Source organism: Urocitellus parryii, chromosome 1, assembly GCF_045843805.1.
Source record: "Urocitellus parryii isolate mUroPar1 chromosome 1, mUroPar1.hap1, whole genome shotgun sequence".
Lineage (NCBI taxonomy): Eukaryota > Metazoa > Chordata > Mammalia > Rodentia > Sciuridae > Urocitellus > Urocitellus parryii.
In genome coordinates, this window is record NC_135531.1 from 219,775,299 (window position 1) to 219,798,391 (window position 23,093).

General features: G+C 34.7%; 1 protein-coding gene across 3 annotated transcripts in view; it reads right to left on the reverse strand.

Moving 5' to 3' along the window:
* The window catches only part of Scn9a (sodium voltage-gated channel alpha subunit 9), a 90,970-nt gene that overhangs the window by 63,653 nt on the left and 4,224 nt on the right, over window positions 1-23,093 (reverse strand). The window contains exons 5-11 of one of the 3 annotated variants that reach the window (XM_026411135.2): window positions 21,893-21,984; window positions 20,895-21,107; window positions 10,206-10,269; window positions 8,931-9,072; window positions 6,859-7,065; window positions 5,028-5,315; window positions 2,493-2,831 (exon numbers count right to left, since the gene is read on the reverse strand). In XM_026411135.2, the coding sequence (XP_026266920.2) occupies window positions 2,493-2,831; window positions 5,028-5,315; window positions 6,859-7,065; window positions 8,931-9,072; window positions 10,206-10,269; window positions 20,895-21,107; window positions 21,893-21,984 (1,345 nt within the window). Of the gene's footprint in view, window positions 1-2,459; window positions 2,832-5,027; window positions 5,316-6,858; window positions 7,066-8,930; window positions 9,073-10,205; window positions 10,270-20,894; window positions 21,108-21,892; window positions 21,985-22,103; window positions 22,196-23,093 lie in introns of all 3 variants that reach the window. The other 2 variants (XM_026411136.2, XM_026411133.2) reach the window with 2 other exon arrangements.

Genomic DNA, 23,093 nt, shown 5'->3' on the forward strand with positions numbered 1-23,093 from the left:
TTATAACTCAAGTATATAAGTAAAACAAAACTTGATTTTACTGTAGGATGATGTCCATCTCTCTATCCTCTTGAGTATGCAATTTATTTAGATTTTTTTTTTACCAAGGGAGAATCCTACAGGAAAGCAGGGAGACAAAGGTGGTGGTGGCATGCCTATGATGGGGTAGAACCTCAGTATTCTCTGATAACTTTCTCTGACTGTTCTTTTGAGCATTAACAAATGTGACCGTAATGACTGTCTCTTACCAACAAGATGGGCACCTCACTAACTGAGCCCAGCATATAATGTTGAATGACTCAACTTGAAAAGGACCCTGAAGACTTATGAAAACGATAATAAAAGGGAGAATATAAGCTCCATCTGAAGCAGGTGACCAGTTCATCTCTAAAACACATTGCCATGCAGAAATATGAGCTCAGACACACAGGGTATGTTCACTTTTAAGTGAAAATGTCTGATGTTTTAAGTATGGCAACTAAATCAAACTGAAAAATCTACAATAGTTTGGTATAGGCCAATAATACACACACTCACACATACATGCTAACACACACACACATATACACAAACAACCATACAACTCTATATTCATCATCTGTTTTATATGATATGTGAAATATATTTCACAAACATATATATATGTATATATATATATATACATATATATATATGTTCATATAGTTCATATAACATATAGTCCTTGAGTCATAAAGTTATATGGTTGTATAGCCATAATCCTGTGTATACATGCATCAAAACAGACATACAGGAATAAATATGTATATGTGTGTATGTATACACAAAGGCAGATACACAATAGCTGGAGATGACTTTATACAGCTCTCTCTATAGCCACATTTTATGTGCTATAATCTCTAAATTACTGACATTCCACAAGCAGAAAAAAATTTCACCCAACTCAAACAGGATTTTGTTGGATTAAACAAATTCTTTTTCATGTAGAAATGTCTGAAATATAGAGATTATATTATTTGCAAAACAGTGCTTTCATCTAAACGGTTATGTTAGGCCACATATTTATGCTGATTTAATTTATGATTCATCTAGTTTTGCAGTTTTAGCTTTAAGACTCATTGAGGTATCATTTTTCCCCCGTGGTAAAATAAGCTCTTAAATGAAAACACTTCATTTAAAAATGTGAAATAATCTTCAAATCTCACATAAATTACATAGATTACTAATACACATAATTGAAAAATAAAATATAACAAAAGCATGGTTTCATAGAAATTTAACATGCTCAGCTGATAAGAACACCTTGATAGAAAGGATGAAGCTGTATCAAGCAAGCAGAGAGGTCGCACAAGACCCAAGAGCACATGCATTCAGTCAAACTGAAACGTATGTGTGGCCATGGCTTTGATGGAACTTTACTCTCATGTGAAATACTGCATGGTCTGCAAATGAGAATGTACCATATGTTTGAAGCTTGCTGCACTAGTCAAAGCCGTTGCTGACATTTGTGATGCAGTACAACATAGTGAATGAGCTAAAGAAGTTTCCTGAACTTCCAGGAACCAGAAGGATCTCACCTTCAAGCCTAATTAGATACTTTCATCTAACCACTCAGTGACTCTGAAACTCTTGAATTATTATTATTATTTTTACTATTTGTAATATACTAGTTTTATGTTTGTTTGAATTAATATGTATTGGGTATTTTGTCAGTATTCCAGACACATATTTTAAAAGTGAAAATAGTATGGTTAAATTTATGTAGAGGAATGAAGCATAGACATTCTGAATTATTTGCAAGACCAGAGCCACTGTCCTAGAGAGTCAGTGGAGCGTGGTGGTGAAGAACACAAGCTGTGAATAGCACAGCCAGCTTGTTTAGACTTCAGAGCTATCGTTGGCTGGATGAGGACAGGGAAACTGCTTGACTTCCCTGTGCTTCAATTTTCCCATGTAAAAACAGTAATAGTAATATATCATGACATGGAGTTGTTGTAAATCCTAAATATGCATTTGTTGCTATTTTTATTTTTAATAGCTCAAATAAGAACCCTTGCTATAAGGTACATATTAAGTAGTAACCTAAAAAAGAGGGTAAAAAGTGGCAAATGATTCAAATTTCTTTACAGAAATGGGACCGATTATCTACTAGTAATATCAGCATTCTCAACATATTTTCTGTGCTGCTACATATAACTTTTATAGATTGCTCTTTAAAGGGATGATTTATAATCTCCAATTATAACATCAAGAGATAAGGACCGTTTATCAAAAATGGGATGTAAATTATGTTTTGAATTAAATTCCTACAACATATAATATGAGGATTAAATTAATTAAATTAAAGGTGTGTTTCTATGGAGAAAGTGTTGCAAAATGCAGAGCCATTCACAGGCCAGAGAGAAGGCCCCTCTAGCAGAGACACTGATTGATGCAGGAATAAGGCTCAGCCATGCCTGAGCTATGGAAAAAGTCCTTACGCTGTCGTCAGAAGTTGCCTTATCTATTATCACCTCTGGCAGAAGCTGTCCATTGGGGAGCATGAGGGCTGAGGGTCCATCAACCAGGGAAACCACACCATTGCAGTCCACGGCACTGTGCTTCATCCCGTTCACCGGCAGCCGTGGGGGGGACCTACTGGCTTGGCTGATGTTACTGCTGCGTCGCTCCTGGGGCCTGTGGGGCACGAACAGGGAGCCCCGTCTGCTCTCATTGTCTCCAAAAATGCTGTGTTCATCATCAGCAAATTCAGTCTCAGATCCTATATCTTTTCCTCGACCCTTGAAACTGAAAAGACTTGTTCTGCTGCTGCGCCTTCCAGAAAACAAGGAGCCACGGATGCTGAGTGGTGACTACAGAAACAAAATAAAAGATGACATGTATCTCAGAGTGCCTACCTAGAGCAGTGTTCTTTATGAATCTGCCACTGAACCCACTTGCCCAGAAAGCAGGTGACTCGGTGCTGGTTAAAAGGAAATATGTTTAAAAACAAAGCAATTCAACCATAAGACAAATTCTCCCCAGAAAAGAATGAAGGAATTTGAATAGTTCATTCTTCAGGAGCAGGTAAATTGTTTAGCTCTCTACTATTATGTCTTACAGTACCCTTTCCAGTCGTTATGCACCATTCATTTTGCTATACAGACATGTCACTTAAAACATGTTGTACTGATACCTGTCGTTTTGTTTTTCATATATCTACCCTTGCGTGCTTAATGTCAAAGCCCCATGCTGTGTGCTTCTTCACATTACATTGCTGCAACTCGACATTATGCACTGAGAGCCCAGGTAAGCTGTGTTGAAAAGAACTTTTATCAGCAGTGAATTTACAAAGTCATGAAATGTTAGAAGTCAAAAAAAAAAAAAAGGCATTCATGACCAAAGTGGCAGTGGGCACACTGGTATGAATCACATCTAAGAGAAACTATTTCCAAAAACCAAAACTGAATGGAAATTCTTTGAATATATCAGATTCAATTAGCATTGGTGCTTGCTATATAAAGGACAAAGGGGCAGGCACTATTAACAACAAATATGGCAAGGTCTTTGCCTTAAAACTAATAGTCCAAATGACATTTGTCATATTTCTTTTTATTGACGTTATATGAGTTCAAGTTTCATCTCACCATCTAGATTATGAAATCTTTGAAGGTAATGAATCATTTTTGTATATATCTGGCAGAGTATTGCAGACTTGAGTGGGAGAAGCTGGAAATTTTAAATGAAGGGAAAGATGAAGAAGACAGTAATTCTGTATGAGGCACTGAGGAGCAGACTGGGAAAAGTGGAGGGGAGAGGAACATATGCAGGACAAGGGACACCTGAGCAAGGAGTGAAGAACCAGTGGTGCTATGATAGGAGGAATAAAGCAGAAAATGACTTCAGTTAGAGAAAGTCATGTGGGATAAGAACTAAAGACCTAAAAGTACTGAGCCTGCAGGAAAGATGAAACTCCAGCCTCCTGAACTGAGGGTGAGGGGAATAGAAGGTTGGAGAACAAAGCCCAACCCAGACAGTCATGGAAAAGGTGTGGATCTTGTTCTATGATCAGTGGTTATTCAACAGAAGATGATTGATCTTTCTCTTCTCCCCTCTTCCGTCCTTCCCTCCCTTCCTCCCTTTCTTCCTCCCTTCCTTCCTTTTCTCCTTCGTTCCTTTGAAGCTGGGCAGGGGGACAACTCTATTTTCATTTTAGAAAAGTGGTTTGGGGATGGAGGGAAAGGTCAGGAATAATAGAAGGAATAGAAGCAATGATTCATCTTGGAGGTTTGTGCAGAATAGAAGGCAAGAGGGCCTGAGATATGATAGTTTCAGTAGGAAAATGAAAGACGGAAAGAGAAATTCAACCAAGCAGAATTAACAGACTGTGAAGTAGTAGCTGATGAAGCTGTGGGGAGAGGATGTCAAAGGTGTCTACAGTTACAAACTGAGTGCTTGATATTCTGGTGATATCATAACCAGATGATAAAAGTGGTGAAAAAAGAGAAGCTAGTTTATGATCAGTTTTAAAATCAACAAGTTATTTAAAGACATACGCTAAATAGAACTATGAAAGTTAACTTATAATGTAAATAGTTTCTTCATCTTTTCTGTGATTCTCAGAAATATTTTGTTTAGTACAATTTGATTATTGCTGGGTATGGTGTTGTACTCTTGTAATCCTGGAGAGCTGGGAGGCTGAGGCACGAGGATCACTAGTTCAAAGCCACACTGGGCAACTTGGTGAGACTCTGTCTCAAAATAAAAAGTGTTGGGGATGTAGCTACGTGGTAGAGGACCCCTGGGTTCAATCCCCAGCATGACAAAAAAGAGAAAAAGGAAAGAATATTAGATCACTAAAGAAGTTAAGACAACCAAAAACGAACAAGTTAGAAAGCTGAATGTGTCTGATTTCTTTCATAAATGTCCAGTGATAGATAGGACTTTACTTAAACATCCCAAATAAACCACTCAAATTCCTCTCCTCATGGCCCTTACTCCAGCACATAGCACTGTACTCCACTGCCCCATCCAGCTCTGATGACACAATGCAGCAGTTTGGACACTACCTGATTAGGGGTGGACAGTCTCTTCTCACGTGTCCGTCTATGACCTTCCACACCAAGGTGGACACTTTTCCTTCTGATGCTCTCCTCTGATCCTGATTTGGACAGCTTCTCATCATCTCCTTTTTCCTCCCCACTGGAGAGCTTCTTTTGATTCTTTTTCCTTCTTCTGTTTCTTCTTTCTTTAGCACTTTTCGAGCTCAGTCTGGATGTTTCAGACGAACTCTCTGAGAGGCCCATAATTCTGCTTCGCCCGATACTTGTATATTCAGCTGCTGCCACTGCTATTGCCTGTTGGGCCCGGACATTACACATGTGTCAACCACTTTCAAATTCTGCAGAAACAAAATTGCTTGGATGGGCACCTATACCCATCCATTTAATTGCACTGTGCATGTGACCGTGTTCCTGTATACTATGACCAGAAAGCTTACAAGGCATATACCTGCTTCTTCCACATTGTGGTAAAATTCCAGGGTGCTTTGGAATTTAACTATGACATGCTATGAATTTGCTTACAGTATGCAAATCTGAACATCACATGTCAAAATTTTACTATGCAATTAGGGTACATAAATCTCACATAAACCATGTAATGGGATAATGTGTTTATGTATCAGGTAGTTAGCTACTCAACATTATCAGTAGAATCAGGCACTCTACAGTTTAGTGAGATTAAATTATCTAAAAGCTGAAATGAATTATTAAAAATTAATAGTAGCTCAAGAGAATGGTAAGGTTGATGATTATTTTCTTATAAGAGACTCCTAGGGGTTCCCTAGGAAGTACCTGGGATAACCCAGTATCTGATTCAGCTCTTTATAAAGTTGGTTGTTAATAAAAAATAAACAATTATTGTTTTTAAAAAATTGAGGAAAAGAGGTAAGTGAAAAACAGAAAAGTTCTCATAATCATGCCTCTCAAAAATAGGTGGTCTTAACATTTCATTCAGCCTTTTATATATGTATATAGTTTTAAAATCATGATTGTAACCTATTATTTAATTCACTGTTATTTTATAGCTTTTTTCCCCTCATGATATAATTTTTTAAATGTTTAATTTTGGGCTGAATCATACTCTTAAGGTACAAAAATATCATGATGCTCTTAACTGTGTTTCTAATTTTTAAATATTTCTGATTTTAATATTATTAAAATACTATGCTGTATACATTTGTATATCAAAGTTTCTCTGTATCACATATTGTTACCCTGTCCTAATAATCTTAGAATCCTTGAAGAGCTTTAAATAGATCAAATCATCAAACAAGTTTCAATAATCTTACACTACATTAGAAATTATATTTCTTTGAGTACTTTCCTTCCCAAGTTTCTCTACTGAAGTACACCTTTGGAGAGAGCACTACAGAGGAATCCTCTAGAATCTGTGACTTTACCCTAAATGACTAAAACCATTAGGACTTGTTAAATTTCAGTTTTTACCTTAAAAAATCCCTGCAACATTACTGAAAAACATTTTGGTGCACATTTGCTTTCTACCCCACAGATTATTAACATTAAAACAATTTTTCTTAAACCTTTGCATATGATTGTTATTCTGGGGTAATGCATCCTTTAAAATTTTGGGACTTTGCATTGCTGATAACAGTCTTAGAGGCAATCCTTAGAACAGAGAGTGAAATATGGAGAAGATGTCAATTTTAGCTCAATCCAGAACTGATTCTTACAACTACACTAGATATAAGGATTTTATTTTCATATAGAAATTAATTAAGAAAAATTTACCTGGAAAGGCTGAATTTAGACCAAAGACCTCTGTTGTTACTATTTGCATTTCTACTTTTAGGAAGAACTTTACACCAAATAACAATACCTCAGCTTCTTCTTGCTCTTTTTTGAGGCGATCCAACATCTGTTGAAATTCTAGCTCTTTTTGTTTTGCTTCTTCGATGTTTGCTTGATTCTGTTCTTCATAGGCCATGGCAACCACAGCCAGGATCAAGTTTATTAGATAAAAGGAGCCCAGGAAAATCACCACAACAAAGAAGATCATGTAGGTTTTGCCAGCAGCACGCAGTGTCTAGGGAAAAGTAAAAATTAATGTATTAGTAAGACAAAGTGTTTTTCAGCAAATTATTTTAACATGAATGGTATATTAGAAGTGGTAAATTGGGTGATTTTGCATAAATCATCCTATAAAAATATAAAAGATTAAAATTATATCTTCATGGAAAACAATCCGGATTAAAACAAATATTTTCAGTACAATGAATATAGAAATCTAATAGATCTAAAGATAAGTATGAGTCTTAATTAAGTATAGTTATATAATTATATCATATTTCTCATGTCTTAAAATTACTTAAAAAAATTAGCTCCTATGCTTACTTTTAAATTTTAAGAGTAGATAAAATTTAAGGTATCTTTTATTGTTAAAATCCTATCTTTTCTTTTTTTAACATGAATTATTAATGGTAGTGTTTAATGTTAATATATGACAAATCACCTTATTGAATAAATCTATCATAGGTGTTTATTTTAACATTCTTGTTAATAATTTTAAAACGCATTATACTTTATAATACTTTACACTTTTAAATTAATTCAAAATAGGAGAAACAGATATTAAATGAAAAATGTCTCCCTCTCAAATTTCTGATGCCAAGTTAACTCAATTCCTTTTTCTAACAGTTTACTTTCATCAATTTCTTCTCTCAAGTAAATTCCTAGTTGTAGATTTTTTAGGACAAGTAGTATATTCATTTTACTCTTCATAGAAATTCCCATGTGAGCTTCTCAATGGTCACCAGTGATATTAAAAAAAAAACAAACCTACTTTGCCATACATAATACAATTCGTCTCTCTTTTGATCTCCTTTTAATTTTTAAAATTTTTTGGTCATTCTGAGAGGCAAAAAAATCACAAGTCACTATTGTGTTTCTTTAATTTTGAGTAAGGTAACCTCTTTTTGCATAGTTAAAATATCAGAGCCAGGTATGGTGATGCACTCCTGGAGTCCCAATGACTCTGGAAGCTGAGGCAAAAGAATGCTAGAGCCTAGAACTTCAAAGATAGTCTGGCAATATAGCAAGACCCCATCTCAAAACAAAAAAAAAAAAAGAAAGAAAGAAAGAAAGAAATCATTTGCAGTACTTTTTATTTCATATGAAGTGTATTTTTATCATTTCTATATTCATTCATAATATTCTCAGAAATTAAATTAATACAAAACTGTCCAAAAAAAAAAAATCTGTGGAAGCTCTGAGAAAAGAGATTTGTTGTTATTTATTATACAGAACAATCATTTCAGTCTTCTTCCTTTGTGTTTGGCTGCTGATAATATATAAATAAGTGGCTAGAATCCACAACTCCAAGAGTTTCACCCTGAAGTAAGAGGAGATAACATGTAAATGAATAATTTTAGTAGCAGAGACTGATGATTTCAAGTGAAGGCTATAAAAGAAGTCATTGGAGTCTAGAGGAGAGAGAAATGGACTTGGGAGAGGAAAATTTAGAGAAGGGAATTGGATCTTTAATTATAAATAGGAGTTCAAAAACTAAAACATGGTGGACACATGAGCAGAGGAGATTTCTTGTGTTTAAGAACACCCCAAGCATGAGAGGAAAGCAGAGCATACAAGGAGTGGATTGAGAGAAGAACACAGAATGTTTTCTGCTGTTTTTCTGGGGTTTTGCATGGGATGATATATTTAGGAACAGAAAAGATACCAAATATGCTTAGAAAAGATGAGAAAAATATGATTCAAGGTAAATCTGCTCTAATTTTTAGTGTTGAAAGTAAAACATTTTTTTAAATTTTAGTAATAAACAGTAGAGTTTTTCTATTCTCAACTGAATTAAAGAAAAAGTTGTATTATGACTGGTATACAATATACACTAGATTTTTATGTCATTTAAAAATGCATGTCTTTCTGGGCACCTACCTGTTGGTAAAGGTTTTCCCAGTAATCCTGGGTCATTAGCCGAAATAAGGCTAAGAAGGCCCAGCTGAAAGTGTCAAAGCTTGTGTAGCCATAATCAGGGTTTCTGCCAGCCTTCACACAGGAGTATCCTTCTGGACACTGACTATACGTGAAAAAAAATATGACAGGTTAGGGTGTGTTCAGCATGCAAACCGCAGAGCACTTTACAGAAGTCACAAACCCAAGGTTTCTTTTATGGGACAGTGTTGTGTGATGACTAAGAACACATGATTTGGAATCTGGATAACATGAGTAAAAACCCCACCCTATTATTTACTAGTTGATGACTTTGCCAAATCACCTAAATTCTCCAAGACAGAGTTCCCTCTTTCTGTGAAAACAGAATAATAGCACAGAACACAGAAAGGATAATACTGGTTTAAAATTTAACAAAGATACAATGTGCAGAATACTTAGCCTATTTCCTGTACATAGAAAGCATTTAATAAATGGTGGCTGCCATTAGCAGCAGCAGCATCATTGGTGGCAAAATTTGGAAACTTTCACCAGATGTTATATAATAGTGCCTGGATCAATAAAGATTGATGAAGGCCTCTGCAAAACTGCTTCCCCTCAAATTATTCTTGGAATAAATTAGAATCAAGAATAGTTGAAATATATCAATTAAGTTCATAAAAATTTGTAGCTTTAAGACTTTCTCCTTCTAAAATTGGTTTGGCTTCCATCATGCCATAGTATACATATGTGTTCTGGGAGGAGCAGCAACATTTTCTTTATTTCTATGTTCTCAGTGTGCACAGCAATAGATGAAGAGCTATCTAGACAAAAGTAAGAGCAGCAACAAATGTCCTACTGCAAAATGAAGTTGGCATATGCATATAAATAAGAGGTTCTTAAATTTTTTTACCAAAGTCCATGGGATTCTTTTCTATAGAAAGACAAAGACACTATACTTCATTACCCACAAGCTATGTTTAACTAGAGAATGAATAGAACCTTGGGGGCTGTTAAGAAACATTGATTTTGTCACTCTTCTTTGAAGAAAGGCTTCAACCCACTTTCCATGCCGTTATTGGGGAGTGATTCTTTTCTATTTTTACATAAAAATTGTAGTTTGTTTTAACTTAAGCATAGCTTTTAAGATTGCTTTCAGGAATATGCATTAATTATAAACATTGAAAACAATATAAGAATCAAAGTTTCTGGTCGGTAAATTGAACATGTTTTTTCTTCTTTTGCAGCATTTAGACTAGAAACAAAACAAATATTACATACCCTGAATCTGTGCTGAAACCACAAAGGAGAGCATCTTTGGATCCCTCCAAGTAATAAAAATATTCTGTTTAGGAAGAATTTGAATAGAATGTTATAGCGCGTAAGCTTTAATTGTGATATAACAGGTAAATTAATGAATAAAGACACACATACACATATCCCATCTCAATCCCGAGCAATGAGTAACAATTTACTGATTATATTTTCATATATGCTCCCTCAAATATTTACTGTTAACTTCATATATGCCCGTCAGTGGATATGACAAAAAAGAAATCCAAATAACACTTAACAGGTAAATAAATAAATATACATAGTACTTTCAGATAGTGATAAAAGCTCTAAAGAAAATACATTAAGACAATATGAGGAGCTGTGGTCAGGGAAGAGCTTTCTAAGGAGAAGGCATTTGAACAGAGACCTAAATGTGACAAAGAAGTTGACAATGCAGAAAAGAGGAATAAAGGGTATAATGAAAGTTATGAAGTGGAAAATTTGCATTTATTTCTCCAAATCTTTCTCTGTACTCAAATGGGTAGGGAGAAGGCATGAGAAAAGGCTCTGAGGCCAAGATGAAATCAGTGTGTAAAAGAACCAGTAAGATGGCCCTATTGCAATGAGTGGGAGGACCACACACGGACCAGATTGTGTAGCACTCTGCTTATCACAAAAAGGAGTAGGAGTTTGGATATTAAGTAAGATAGGAAGGAACAGAAGTGGGAAGGAGTGGTAGGAGATTTCATTAACATTTTTCAAGTCTCTGTAGTTTCTTATAGGCAGTGAATTATAGACAACCAAGTGCAGAAACAGAGACCAACTAAGTGACCATACTATGCCCACAACTCAGAGAACAGCTGTGGATATACAGAGGAGGGATGGAAATATGGTGGACAGAACTGCTGATGGAGGGTGTGTGGGGTGCATGCAAGAGAGAGGACTTGGTGACATGGTGGTGCAGTTACTGAGATGAGGCTCTCTGGAGAAAAAGCTCTGTTTTAGCCATGCCTAGTTTGAGATGATCATTAAGAATTAAATTCTGTTTTTCATGTAGGGAGTTTGATGAGAAGCTGGAGGCCACTAGAGCTGTCCAAGGTGCATCATCATCAAGGAGATGGTCTTCAAAGTCAGGGGATTTAAGGAGTTTATCCAGAGAGTAGGTGTAGGGGGGAAGGGGAAGAAAGGGAAAGGAGAATGGGTAGGGGAGGGAGAGGAAAAGGAAGGAGAGAAGGGAGCTCTTAATTGAGTCCCAAAATACTGTAGAAGAGGCAAAGGATCAGCAAAGCAGTACTATGAATGAACAATTTTTTTCTGAAATTATCATATTGTTCATTCCCCAACCAATGCTTATTTAAGACCCACTCATTTCTAGGCATTGAAGCTCTAACAGTGAAATAAATGCAAATTTTCCACTTCATAATTTTCATGATACACTTTATGCCTATTTTTGGTAGTAAAGGGTCTCCTGTTGGCTTCAAAGCTTTGACATCACTCCAGAATATTTGTTCTTTTAAATAAGGGTCAAACTTCCTATTTGATTCAAGTTGAAGAAAAAAAATGCAATTATGAGGGAACTTAGAGTAATACTGAAATTAAGACTTTGAAGTCAGATATTCTTGGATTTGAGTGTTGCTTCTATCCTTCCTATGAAAGTGAATTATCTTTAAACCTTCAAGCCTTAGGTGCTGTAAAATGTGGTTAATGATACCTACTTTATAGAGTTGTTGAATAGTTTAAGAAGGATATAATATGTAAAGCAATATCAGAAAGCCACACATTCTATACTAGTCTTTCAAGGACAGGAACATTTATTACTAAACTGTTAATCCAGTTTCAGATAAGACTAATTGACTTACTCCTTATCACTGTTTTACTTATGCAAATTAAAGAGTAAAGCCTTTTAGTCTGAGATGGAAATGTAAGCCAGAATATGCATAAACAGCTTTTTTGGGGTGGGAGAGTTCTGTGCCTCAGGGTAGATGGGCCTAGAAGCATGAGGATAGGAGAATCTAAGATGCAGGCTTGTCTTACATAAACCTCCAAGGCTTTTTACTGAGGAAGGAATACTTGGCATAATCTTTTAAGCTAATAGCTACTGTTCACCAATTGTGGAGAAGCTGCAATACAGGAATGGGCTTTAGAGCTACCTGTACTAGCAAGCTGCTAGGCTGCCATATTTGACTCAGTATAAGAATGATGAAAGGAGAAGCAATGCAGGTAGCTCACTCAGGTCTTGTAGAACACTTCACAATGACTTCTAAACAAGTAGACATGAAATTGTTAGAATAATTGGCCTCTGGAGAATTTAATTTTAATATCTAAAGAAATGGGGAAAATGGAATGAAAAAAAAATCAAACTCTGTACACAAAAAGTAAGGATGATTTTGAAAGCTAAAGATTGAATCATGACTCAATTAATTTCACTACTAGTTTACACTGAGAATTAAAAACATATGTCCACATAATAACTGGTACGTGAATGTACATTATAGCCTAAAAAAGGGAAAAATGTCTCTCAACTGGTAAATATAAACAAAATATAGTATATGCTCAAAATGAAATGTTAAAATGTAATAATAAAAAGAAATGAATTGTGAGGCTGGGAGATAGCTCAGTTGGTAGAGAGCTTGCCTCATATGCACAAGGTCCTGGGTTCAATTCCCAGCACCACAGAAAACAAACAAACAAACCAAGAAATGGATTGTGGACATGTGCTACAACATGGATGAACTTTGAAACATGCTAGGTGAAAGAAAGGATACCAAAAGCCAAATATTGTTTGATTTCATCTGTGTTTAATGTACAGAGTAAGCAAATCCATGAAGAAAGAACCCAGCTTAGTATTTTCCAGCGCCTAGAGGCAAAAGGGAATGGTGAGTGACTATGAATGGGTACTGGGTTTCTTTTGGGTAGATAAAAATATTTCACATTAGTGGTGAGGCTTGCACAATTCCATGAATGTGGTTGAAAAGGGAACTGTACATTTTAGAAAGGGGAATTTTATGGTACATGAATTATTTTCTCAAATCTATTTTAAGAAGATAATGTAATATAATAGCAAAGGTTGTAGAAATACATATGAGAAATAAGAGAATTACAAAACTTACTGTAACAAAAATCTAAAATTGTTATTTACTCTAGTGCATATTTTATGGGAATATCCTATTAATTGCAGGATCAGTAGAGAAAAATGGCAAAACATATTCTATGGTTAGGTCTATCTGCCTTGCTTAGAAAAGCAGCTTGGAACAAATATGTGCTTGGGCTTTGGGAGGTGGAGGGTATGTTTTCCTATCAAGAAGCAATAAGACAACTCCGAGAAAACTAGTGCAGAGGATCAGGCTGGGGTTGAGAGCCCCCAAATGATAACTCTGCATTCTGTGAGATAAAGTCCCATGGAGAAAAGAGCTATGGATGGAGACAAGGAAAACAAAAAAACGGTAATAGTGAAGATTAGCATTGCAGTTTCTGCAAAAATTTTCTCTATTAAATGTCAAACACTGAGAAAATAGGAGCAACACAAATCCCATTTTAGCCCCATAGAACCACATTATATTAATGTATGACAATGGAAATTTAGCTTCAAACTGCAATTGAATCTTGCTTTCATCTACAGCAGCAAAAAGGGTGTTTGATAAGCATTGAAGTAGATGGTAAGTAACATCAAGGGAAATCTATATATTGTACATTTTTAAACAAAAGTCTAGACAATGAGTTTATTTATTTGATAATGGATTTTTAAAAACACCTCTGAAAAGGTTTTGCTATAGGAACAAGAAAACAATATCAATTATATTCAGGCTTCCTATGTAGGTTGCCTTTACCATTATAATTCTTTGATTTCTTCAGTAATGCCAATTCACTTACCTCAGCACTTTGCATGATCTAGCAACTGACTCTTGAGTTCAGTTCTTTCCTTGTCCAGATTAAACCCATGGGCGCTCATTATCATAATTCCCTTAATAACCTCACCTTCTATGCATTTTTTTGTTTCTCATGCTAACCTGGCCGAACCACAACCTACATATAATCTGGCACCTATCTTTTTCATGTTTGCTCCCAAATGACTGAATATTGGTGGAGAAATTCTTCCAACCAAGTGAATTGATATATTTTGAATAGATGTTTTTAAATATCAAATTGGCACTCAAAATAATTTCAATTTTCCATTCCTTAATATGATCATACAGTTCATTTCCTCAAACCCTTTTGTAGATTTCTCCTCTTCCTTTTGCACTCTTAGCCAATGATTCCATTTTATATTTCCCTAGGGGAAAAAAAGCCCTTGGGTTTGAACTTAATCACCTTTCAATAACTCTGCAGCTTATACCACCATCTGTCTTTCTGCTTCAGCAGAGATATCTTTCCTCAGCTCTGTTACTTTCTCAAGGCCTTGATTTTGTCTATCCTCCTGAATTAATCCATATATTAATACTCTTTCATTTATACTTCTAGAGAATTTCCTGTCAAAACCCATATTTTTTAAAAAATGCTAGCCACTGCCCCTTATTTAAATGCCCTTTACAATCAAATTTCTTGAAAGTGTTGTCTATAAATACTATCCTTTCTTATTTTTGACCTTTCATTCACCTCTGTCACTGTCTCAGTCCGACCTTGTGCCTCTGCCACTCCCCCAATTTTCTCATGCAATGCTCTGTTCACTTCCAGAGCAGAGTTAAGGCCACTAAGATTTAATAATTCTAATATATAAGTAGGATTACTAGAAATAGGAAGAAAACAACTCTATATGCAGGTATATGAGGAAGGTAAGTTTTACTTTGCGTAGGAAAAAGCTAAAAGATTGTGAGGCTGCTTTGTTTTGTTAAGGAAGTAAGGGTGTAATCTTCGTCCTGAAGTCAAGTGACTGGTTATTTCAAAACAAGAAAGGAGAAAAGTATAGAACAAATAACTGAAGGACTGCACCAAGGTCAGATGTGCTATGGAAGAGGAACTTTGTGAAGGAAATTTTATATGTGATCTAGTTGGATAAGATTAAGAAAATTATTTTTAAGTTTTTATAAAAATTTTTAGTATAAATATAAAAAGTACACTGATACGAAACTAGAATTTGGTTCTTTCTGTTAAAACAACTAAGTTTTCTTGGAGTTTTTGTCCATTCTTAATAAGAAATTTTTAAAAAATTCTTTATCTTTTAGGTAATTGATCTAGGAAACCAAGATTCTGTGTTTTACCAAGATAATTCTATGTTATCAATTGTTACTGTATTTATTAGGCTTTTGATGGCTTTAGAAAATTTGAGTCCTTTCTATTAAAAGACATAATATTTTTCTACAACTCTGTTATATTTTGTATTTCCTTTTGAAGTCTTTAAATTGTCACTATTATTAAATGAATGACTTATTGTTCATGTGGTCTGTAATCTAGCAAGTGTTTTAGACCTCTTAATATTTTAGATAAACTTCTCAAAATCAAGTGATATATTAAATATTTCTATTGATTTCAAGTTAATTCTCGAATTTTTTCAATGGTCCCTTGGAACATCTCAAGGGAGCTTTCTTCTTATGAAAACAGATACATTAAATTAGTTGGGATATATATGTATATATATTAAATTATATGAAAAGTAATTTCAAATTAGTAATGCTCAAACTTCTTTGAGTTATTTATATTTATTCTTAGTAATTTTTCAGAAATGGAATGAAATTCTTCAAAATCTGAGCACTTGATTTGGAGAAATAAAAGTTGTATTTAAAATAATGTAAACCCAGTGTTAAATGTGGTCTCATGCAGAGCCTAGATGGATGCTTGGTCTTGGCTATGTCCTTAAAGCGTCCATACTTAAAGAGTTTTGCACTCCATGACTCATGGAATAGTTAAGATGATTAAAAGAAACATATGAAATAATTGCTTAGGTGACTGTTCTAAAATTGCTAAAATGAATTAAAGCCAATGTTTGGATTATCAAACCCATGAACTTGTTAAGACAATAAAAACCTTGGGTGATACATTTCTGTCACCTATAGTATCATTTGAAAATTTATGAATGAATTTCTTCCAATTATCAACATAAATGTTGGGCATATGAAAGTTTATCCACATAGGAAGGTCAACGCTGTAGCATAGCTAAAAAGTTTTTAGAAGGTATGTATTCTCCATGAGGCATTCCTAGAGAAATCGCCGGTGATAGGGAAAACTTATTTAACTCAGAAGGTTACAAAATAGTTAAACGAGATATAATAAACACAATGGCATTAGGCAAAACTGAGAGGACTGACTGGATTGTCTTGGCTAAAGGTGTCCCTATTGGTCTTGATAGAGATGAGATCTACCTCTAGTGGATTAAAGCCTTATAAAATAATCACTTGAAGGTGTCTTCCCCTCACAGTACTACCTGTATTTCCTGTTCTTACATAGAATTTGAATTGATTCAACATTACAAGGCTGTTATGTGTTATTCCAAAGCAAAGTTTGACAACAGGGAATAAAAGCCCTTCGTGACACCAAGTGATGACAGGCAAACTCTTCATGAGTTAGAACCCAGAGACTGGATCTTTTCAAAGTAACAATAAAAGACATTTGCCCTTGAGCCTTTTTGGAAGAGATCATACCAAGGTCTCCTCATCACCCCTTCTGCAGCAAAACTTCATGGTTTCAATCTTGGACTCACATCTCTCAGCTCAAGAGGACCCTACTGTACATCCATTTGAGACCTGAAGATAAAACTAACCTTTTGAGATTCCTTCTCAGAAGCAGGTAACAACCTAGATGTGGAAAGTTTTCTTGAGATGAATCCAGACTTTTCTTTTCTGTTATCATGAAACCTTTGCCCATTTCCTCTTTTTCCTGTGCTTACTTTCTGTTTATGCTTGGCCAGATAATATCATAATTAAGACTTCATAATCAACAGCTTTTGTAGTGAATTTACCTAAATGTTGGATATGTCATGTAAAACCTAAATCCTTACATGAGCTTAAAAAATTTTCTAGTTCACCCTTTAACAAATTTCACTTGTATTCCAAGTGTGACTATTTGTTCAAATTGCACTTTTAGTCCTTTTTAATAATATTCAGATTCTTTGTGTAAATATGAAAATAGGTAAAATCTATAGTGAAGAATATACAGCTAAATTATACCAGAAATTAAGTAAGAAAAGCAACAAAGAGAACTTGAAAGTTTGTAAACAAATTTATAAATCTAATCCCTTAATTGATGGTAGCCTCCAACCATGCAACAATTAAATAATGGAGCCTTTGATAAATATCATTAGGTCTTGCCTACTGCTGACTCCTAATGTTCAATGCACCCACAGGGAACAGTCTCTTGTGCTCTTCAGAACATTTTTATCTGTGGAAGATTTAATGCTATCATGATCATTTAACCATATGCCAAGGCAACTTCCTGTCTCAGTAAGTCACAAATAAGGGGCTAATGTGGGTTATTATGAATTCTAATGTTAGCACTGTCAAGTCATAATCAATTGCAAAGTAAACATTATTATTCACTCCTTATTTGCACTATGGATTAAACAGGAAATTTCCAGTAGGCATAAATCTCTCAAAATGAGCATCTTTTGGTAGAACATTCCTTTCCTGGTTTGAAATAAATGTAAATAAGGTTATGATTTTAAATCAATTTCAAACATTAACTATTATAACCAACTCTTGCAAAGACTACAGTTGCCCAGCAAACTTCTTTAAATTTTCTTACCAAAGTTATTTTAAATAATAGGATAGTTTTGAACTACATGTTTACTGAAGAAAGAGTTAATATATCCTACTGCACTTTGATAAATCTATTCGGTATGAAAGAAACTTGGTTGCAAGGCATCAACCAACTACTTGATTAAAGGAAGTAAATTCCTTTTCTAGCTAATTTTTTACATATTTGATTTTGATCAGTTCAGTTTGTGGGGGCTCCTATTATGGAGTATTCTTCAATATATTAATATTCTAATAGCCACGTAAAGTTTCTTTGGTGCTCTGAATCTTCTCAAGAGTTTTAAATGCTCATATGCAGAAATCAATTATACATCAAAGGGTCTCACTACAGTTAAATTATGAAAACAATAGAACATAAAGAAACATCCAGCAGACAAGACATGACAAATATGAATTTCATACTGGGATCAAATAAGTTGGTTATTATGATGACAGAGAGCCATCAATGCCCAAGGTTTCAATCAAACTCTCAAAATTGGGAAGCTGACCAGAAGGAGAAAATTATTAAATTAAATTTGTCCTAAAGCTGCCTCCATACATAGGAAACTGCAACCTAGATTAGTATGTAAACAAATTATAAACTAACTTCAGGGAACGTTCTTATAATAAGTGATTGTGTTTTAGCCAATCATAGGCTGCCAATTTATCCAGTCTGCCAAGCTATACCCAATTCAGCTGTTTCTGTATGTCACTTCCTTCTTCTGTCTATAAACAATGCCTGCCTACATTACTGTGTACAGCTCTCCGAACCTCTCCTGTTCTGAATTCTGCCTGATTCACCAAACATTTTGCTCAGGTAAATTCTGTTAAATTTATCTAAGTTTTTCTTTTAACAAAGGTTTAAAAACATTCAAATTATAAACTCAGAATGGAATAAAGATTCAGAATAAAAGGAATGATAATGATACTCTGTGAAAAAAGTTAAATTTAAATAAATGCTACAATTTCACAAAAAGTAATGTAAATATCAACAATTATCCATCAGATGTATTAGGTTTACAATATGTAAATTAAAAAATAAAATTCTCTGGAAATTAAAAGTAGAATCCAATATCATATTTATAAAAATCAGACACTAGAAAAGTAGGTGTTATGGTTTGGATGTGAGGTGTCCCCCAAAAGCCCATGTGTGAGACAATGCAAGAAGATTTAGAAGAGAAATGATTGGGTTCCAACAGCCTTAACCCAACCAGCAATTAATCTCCTGATGGGATTAACTGAGTGGTGATTTAAGGCAGGTAGGGTGTGGCTGGAGGAGGGGGGGTCTTTGGGAGCATGCCTTTGGGGTATATATTTTGTATCTGGAAAGTGGAGTCTCTTTGTGCTGCCTAATCATCATGCAAGCCACATCCCTTTACCACACTCCTCTGCCATGTTGTTCTACCTCACCTTGAGCCCTGAGAAATGGAGCCAGCTGTCTATAGACTGAGATCTCTGAAAGCGTGAGCCCCCAAATAAACGCTTCCTCCTGTAAAATCGTTCTTGTCTTTTTAGTCGCAGCAGCAAAATACAGATTAAAACAGTAGATGAAAATGAAAAAGAAAGAAAAGTGCCAAATTCCTAATGGAATGGTGGTATTAAAGGAAAATATATTAGTTATTTTTCTTATAAACCTTTAGCTTTCCTGTTTTCATCTTCTTTTTTCTGCCTTCCTCCCTGGATCAAATTAGCTATTAAATTTTATGTGTTCATGTGAGCATCAGCATAGAGAAACACTATAGGTGTTAGAAAGTAAAATTTTAATTTCATTTTTACCTAATATTTATCAATAGCTTTTGTGAAATACACTGTCATAAGGAATAACTGTTCAGTGAATATGCAGTTCATGCTTTATATATGACACTCTAATATATAATTCAGAATTAAGCAGACTCCAAGATAGAGCAGACCATTTCCTGTTGTACCTACAGAATTAATTCTACTGAATTAATAGTTGATATGATACCATCAACCTATATTGTAAGCCATCAGAAAAAGTTATAAAACTTATCACTGGTTATAAGAGTGGTATTGATAAAGCATAGTAAACTGCTTTGTTTTAGACAAATCCATAGAAATATTACCAGGAGATGTGGGAGGTCACTCCTGGGATATTTAGCATCTTAACTTGGACTTGAGCCAAGGAGATTTTGGTCTGACATTGCATGCTATTTTGTGCCCCACCCCCACTTAATGGATTACACAATGCTGGTGATCAGTGATCCCTGGGATAGGAAGTAGCTCTGGAATTGGGTGTGACCCATTGGGCCTGGACAGCCCACCTCCTGCCTTATTTGGTGAAGAAGGTTCTGTAGAAAACCTTTGAAGTTCCCTTGTATAAAAAAAGGAAATGCAGCTTACTCCCTCTCTCTTCCCAGTGTGGAAGTTCAACCCCTAAGTCATAGCGCTGTCTTGCCCTCCCTTTTTAAAACTACTTTTGTATATAGTATGATCCCCCCATCCCCATTCATTTCTTAGAGCTTTATGTTGCAACTAGCCTGCTTCAGGTAGAGGAACTCCGACTCCACCACCCCCATAGGACATGGATGGGAAGGAGATACATATTTTAATATTTGATTATTAATATTAGCACTTTTCTTATTATCTATGTCTATTATAATTAAATTGTAAAATGTAATTTTATTATCAAATAATATATCACATTATATAATAAATATTAGCATGTTATAATAAAACTATAACATAAAATATATCATATAGTTAGATGAAATGGCTAATATTATTAATTCATAGATATATTTGTTTTTCTATAACAAATTGATTCTGTTTTATCTTACAGAAATTGAGAATTATGGAATTATCCCTCTTCCTATTGCCAGAACTGCTAGAAAGCTAAAAATCAGGCAGATTTATAAAAATCATATATACCATGATAAAAATTCACATTGTAGCAACTTTCTATATATTTGAATGATTTTTAAATAATTAAAATTTAAGCAACATTTCATTGTTAAAAGAGAGCAATGCTTTTAGTATTATTTCAACCTTTTATCAACTACAGAGACATTCTTACTTTTCAAGTCTTCTTCATTCTCATATGTATTCATTATGCTTTCTAATGTTTCATTATTTTCAAGTTCATCCCGGAAACATTTATGCTTCAGGTTGCCCATGAACAGCTGCAGCCCAATTAGAGCAAACACGCTGAGGCAGAACACAGTCAAGATCATGACATCTGACAACTTCTTCACAGACTGGATCAGGGCCCCTACAATGGTCTTCAGGCCTGTAAATAGAGAAAAAAAGAATATGTTCATAATGACAAAACCTCTAAATGAAAAACAAAAGCAAAACACCAGCTTTCCTAGAAACGCATGCACTCTGTCAAGTCAATGATCTTAAGTTATCTAACTCAAAAAAAGCCTACTACCTCACAAGGGCAGATTTGACATTTTATGTATACCTTGTTTATACCTAGAAAAGCAAATGATTAATAATAGCAAAATATTCCCAAGGAATATTCAAGATGTCTAATGAATAGTTTGGTTGCTCAGATCATATTCATTCTCACTAGTAGCATAATTTTTGTAACTTATAATTCAAACCACTGGTCAAACAAACCATCTCTTTATAATGGAACCAAAACAAATAAGAGTCTGCATTGCAGCACATAATGACAACTTAGAATGAACTCATTTTCAATTAAGAAATGGTTTGTTGAGAGAGATATAAAACAACTGTGTCATGCAATACCCCCATGCTGATGTTTATTACTTATTTTTCAAAATATATGGGAAGCATTTAAAATTAATTGAAATTTTCCTTCCTGGAAAAGCAAATGGAAAGTGAGCCCTTAGACAGGAGGGAAAATTTCAAGTGGAGATGTGAGCCAACGTGGTCATCTTCATTCTCCAACACCCATGCAACTGATTAAACTCAAAGGCTGACTTTTAATTGTGATTGTGGGAAAATGAAAGGTCTCACACTTAGTTAAAATCACATAAGAGAAATTTTTTTTTATCTTTCCTCCAAAAGATCAAAGTCAGCTCTTGTGTTTAATCCCTCTCTCACCTGGAATGACTGAAATAGTTTTCAATGCTCGGAGAACTCTGAATGTTCTCAACGCTGAGACATTGCCCAGGTCCACAAACTCTGTCACATATCTGCAATAGGGGAGTTTATACACAAACACGGTGACAACACACACACAAACAGACAAAGAACAACTCCCAAACAGTTGGAGTTATGAGTAGCCTAATGTTTCACACCAACTACTTCTTACCTGGGATTACAGAAATAGTTTTCAAAGCTCTCAATACTCTGAAAGTTCGAAGAGCTGAAACATTGCCTAGGTTTACAAATTCTGTTAAATACCTGTAGAATTAAATCAGAGTTATTCAGAATTTAGATAGACTCTATGATACTTACCTGTGCCTTTAGTCAAGGTAGTTTCTCTGTTTGTTACTCTTCATTAAATACATAGTTCTATAAGTCTTTTTTAATTTTTAACTAACTTAATCTAATTGGTTTTGCTTTGACTCCTTTGATGAAAACAAGATGAAACTGTAATATCAACTGCTTAATTGCTTAAACAAATGCTTCAATTACTAGCCCAGCAACATTAAAGTAATGCAGATTTTTAAATTTCTATAAAACATTGAAAACAGGGTGTTAAGAGAAATAGGTCAGACACTTGCATACTTTATGCGTCCATCCATAAGAAGAGGCAAATCCATAAAGAAAAACAAACAAACAAACAAAAAAGGTGAGTGTTTTCCAAGAGTCTGGGAGAGAAGGGAATGGAAGTGACTGCTGATGGGTCCAGGTCCAGGGTCATTTGTAAAAATGTCTCCAAATTAGACAGTGGTGATGGTTACACATCTGTGATCATACTAAAAATACTGTATGGCACACTTTAAGAGGGTGATTTCATGGTTGTAAATTGCATCGATAGAAAAAAGAGACTACGGGAAGAGTAATCTGTTTTAGCATAAAGTTTTCTAATCGGCAGGAAGCAGATGGAACTACAACATCATATGTGACCCCCAAATAGGAAGTCTGATGAATAAGGAGGTGGTCTCTGGTGAGGGAATCAGAGGCTAGAAATCTTAAGACACTTCTGAATTGCTTAAAGGATTCAAAGAACATAGATTACTTTTATGATTCAAAATAATAGAAAATAATGTACCTAAGTTTGAGTTTAAAGATAAATAAATGTTTCTGAGAAACACATTTGGGAAGAGTAACAATATAAATAAATTAAAAATAAGTC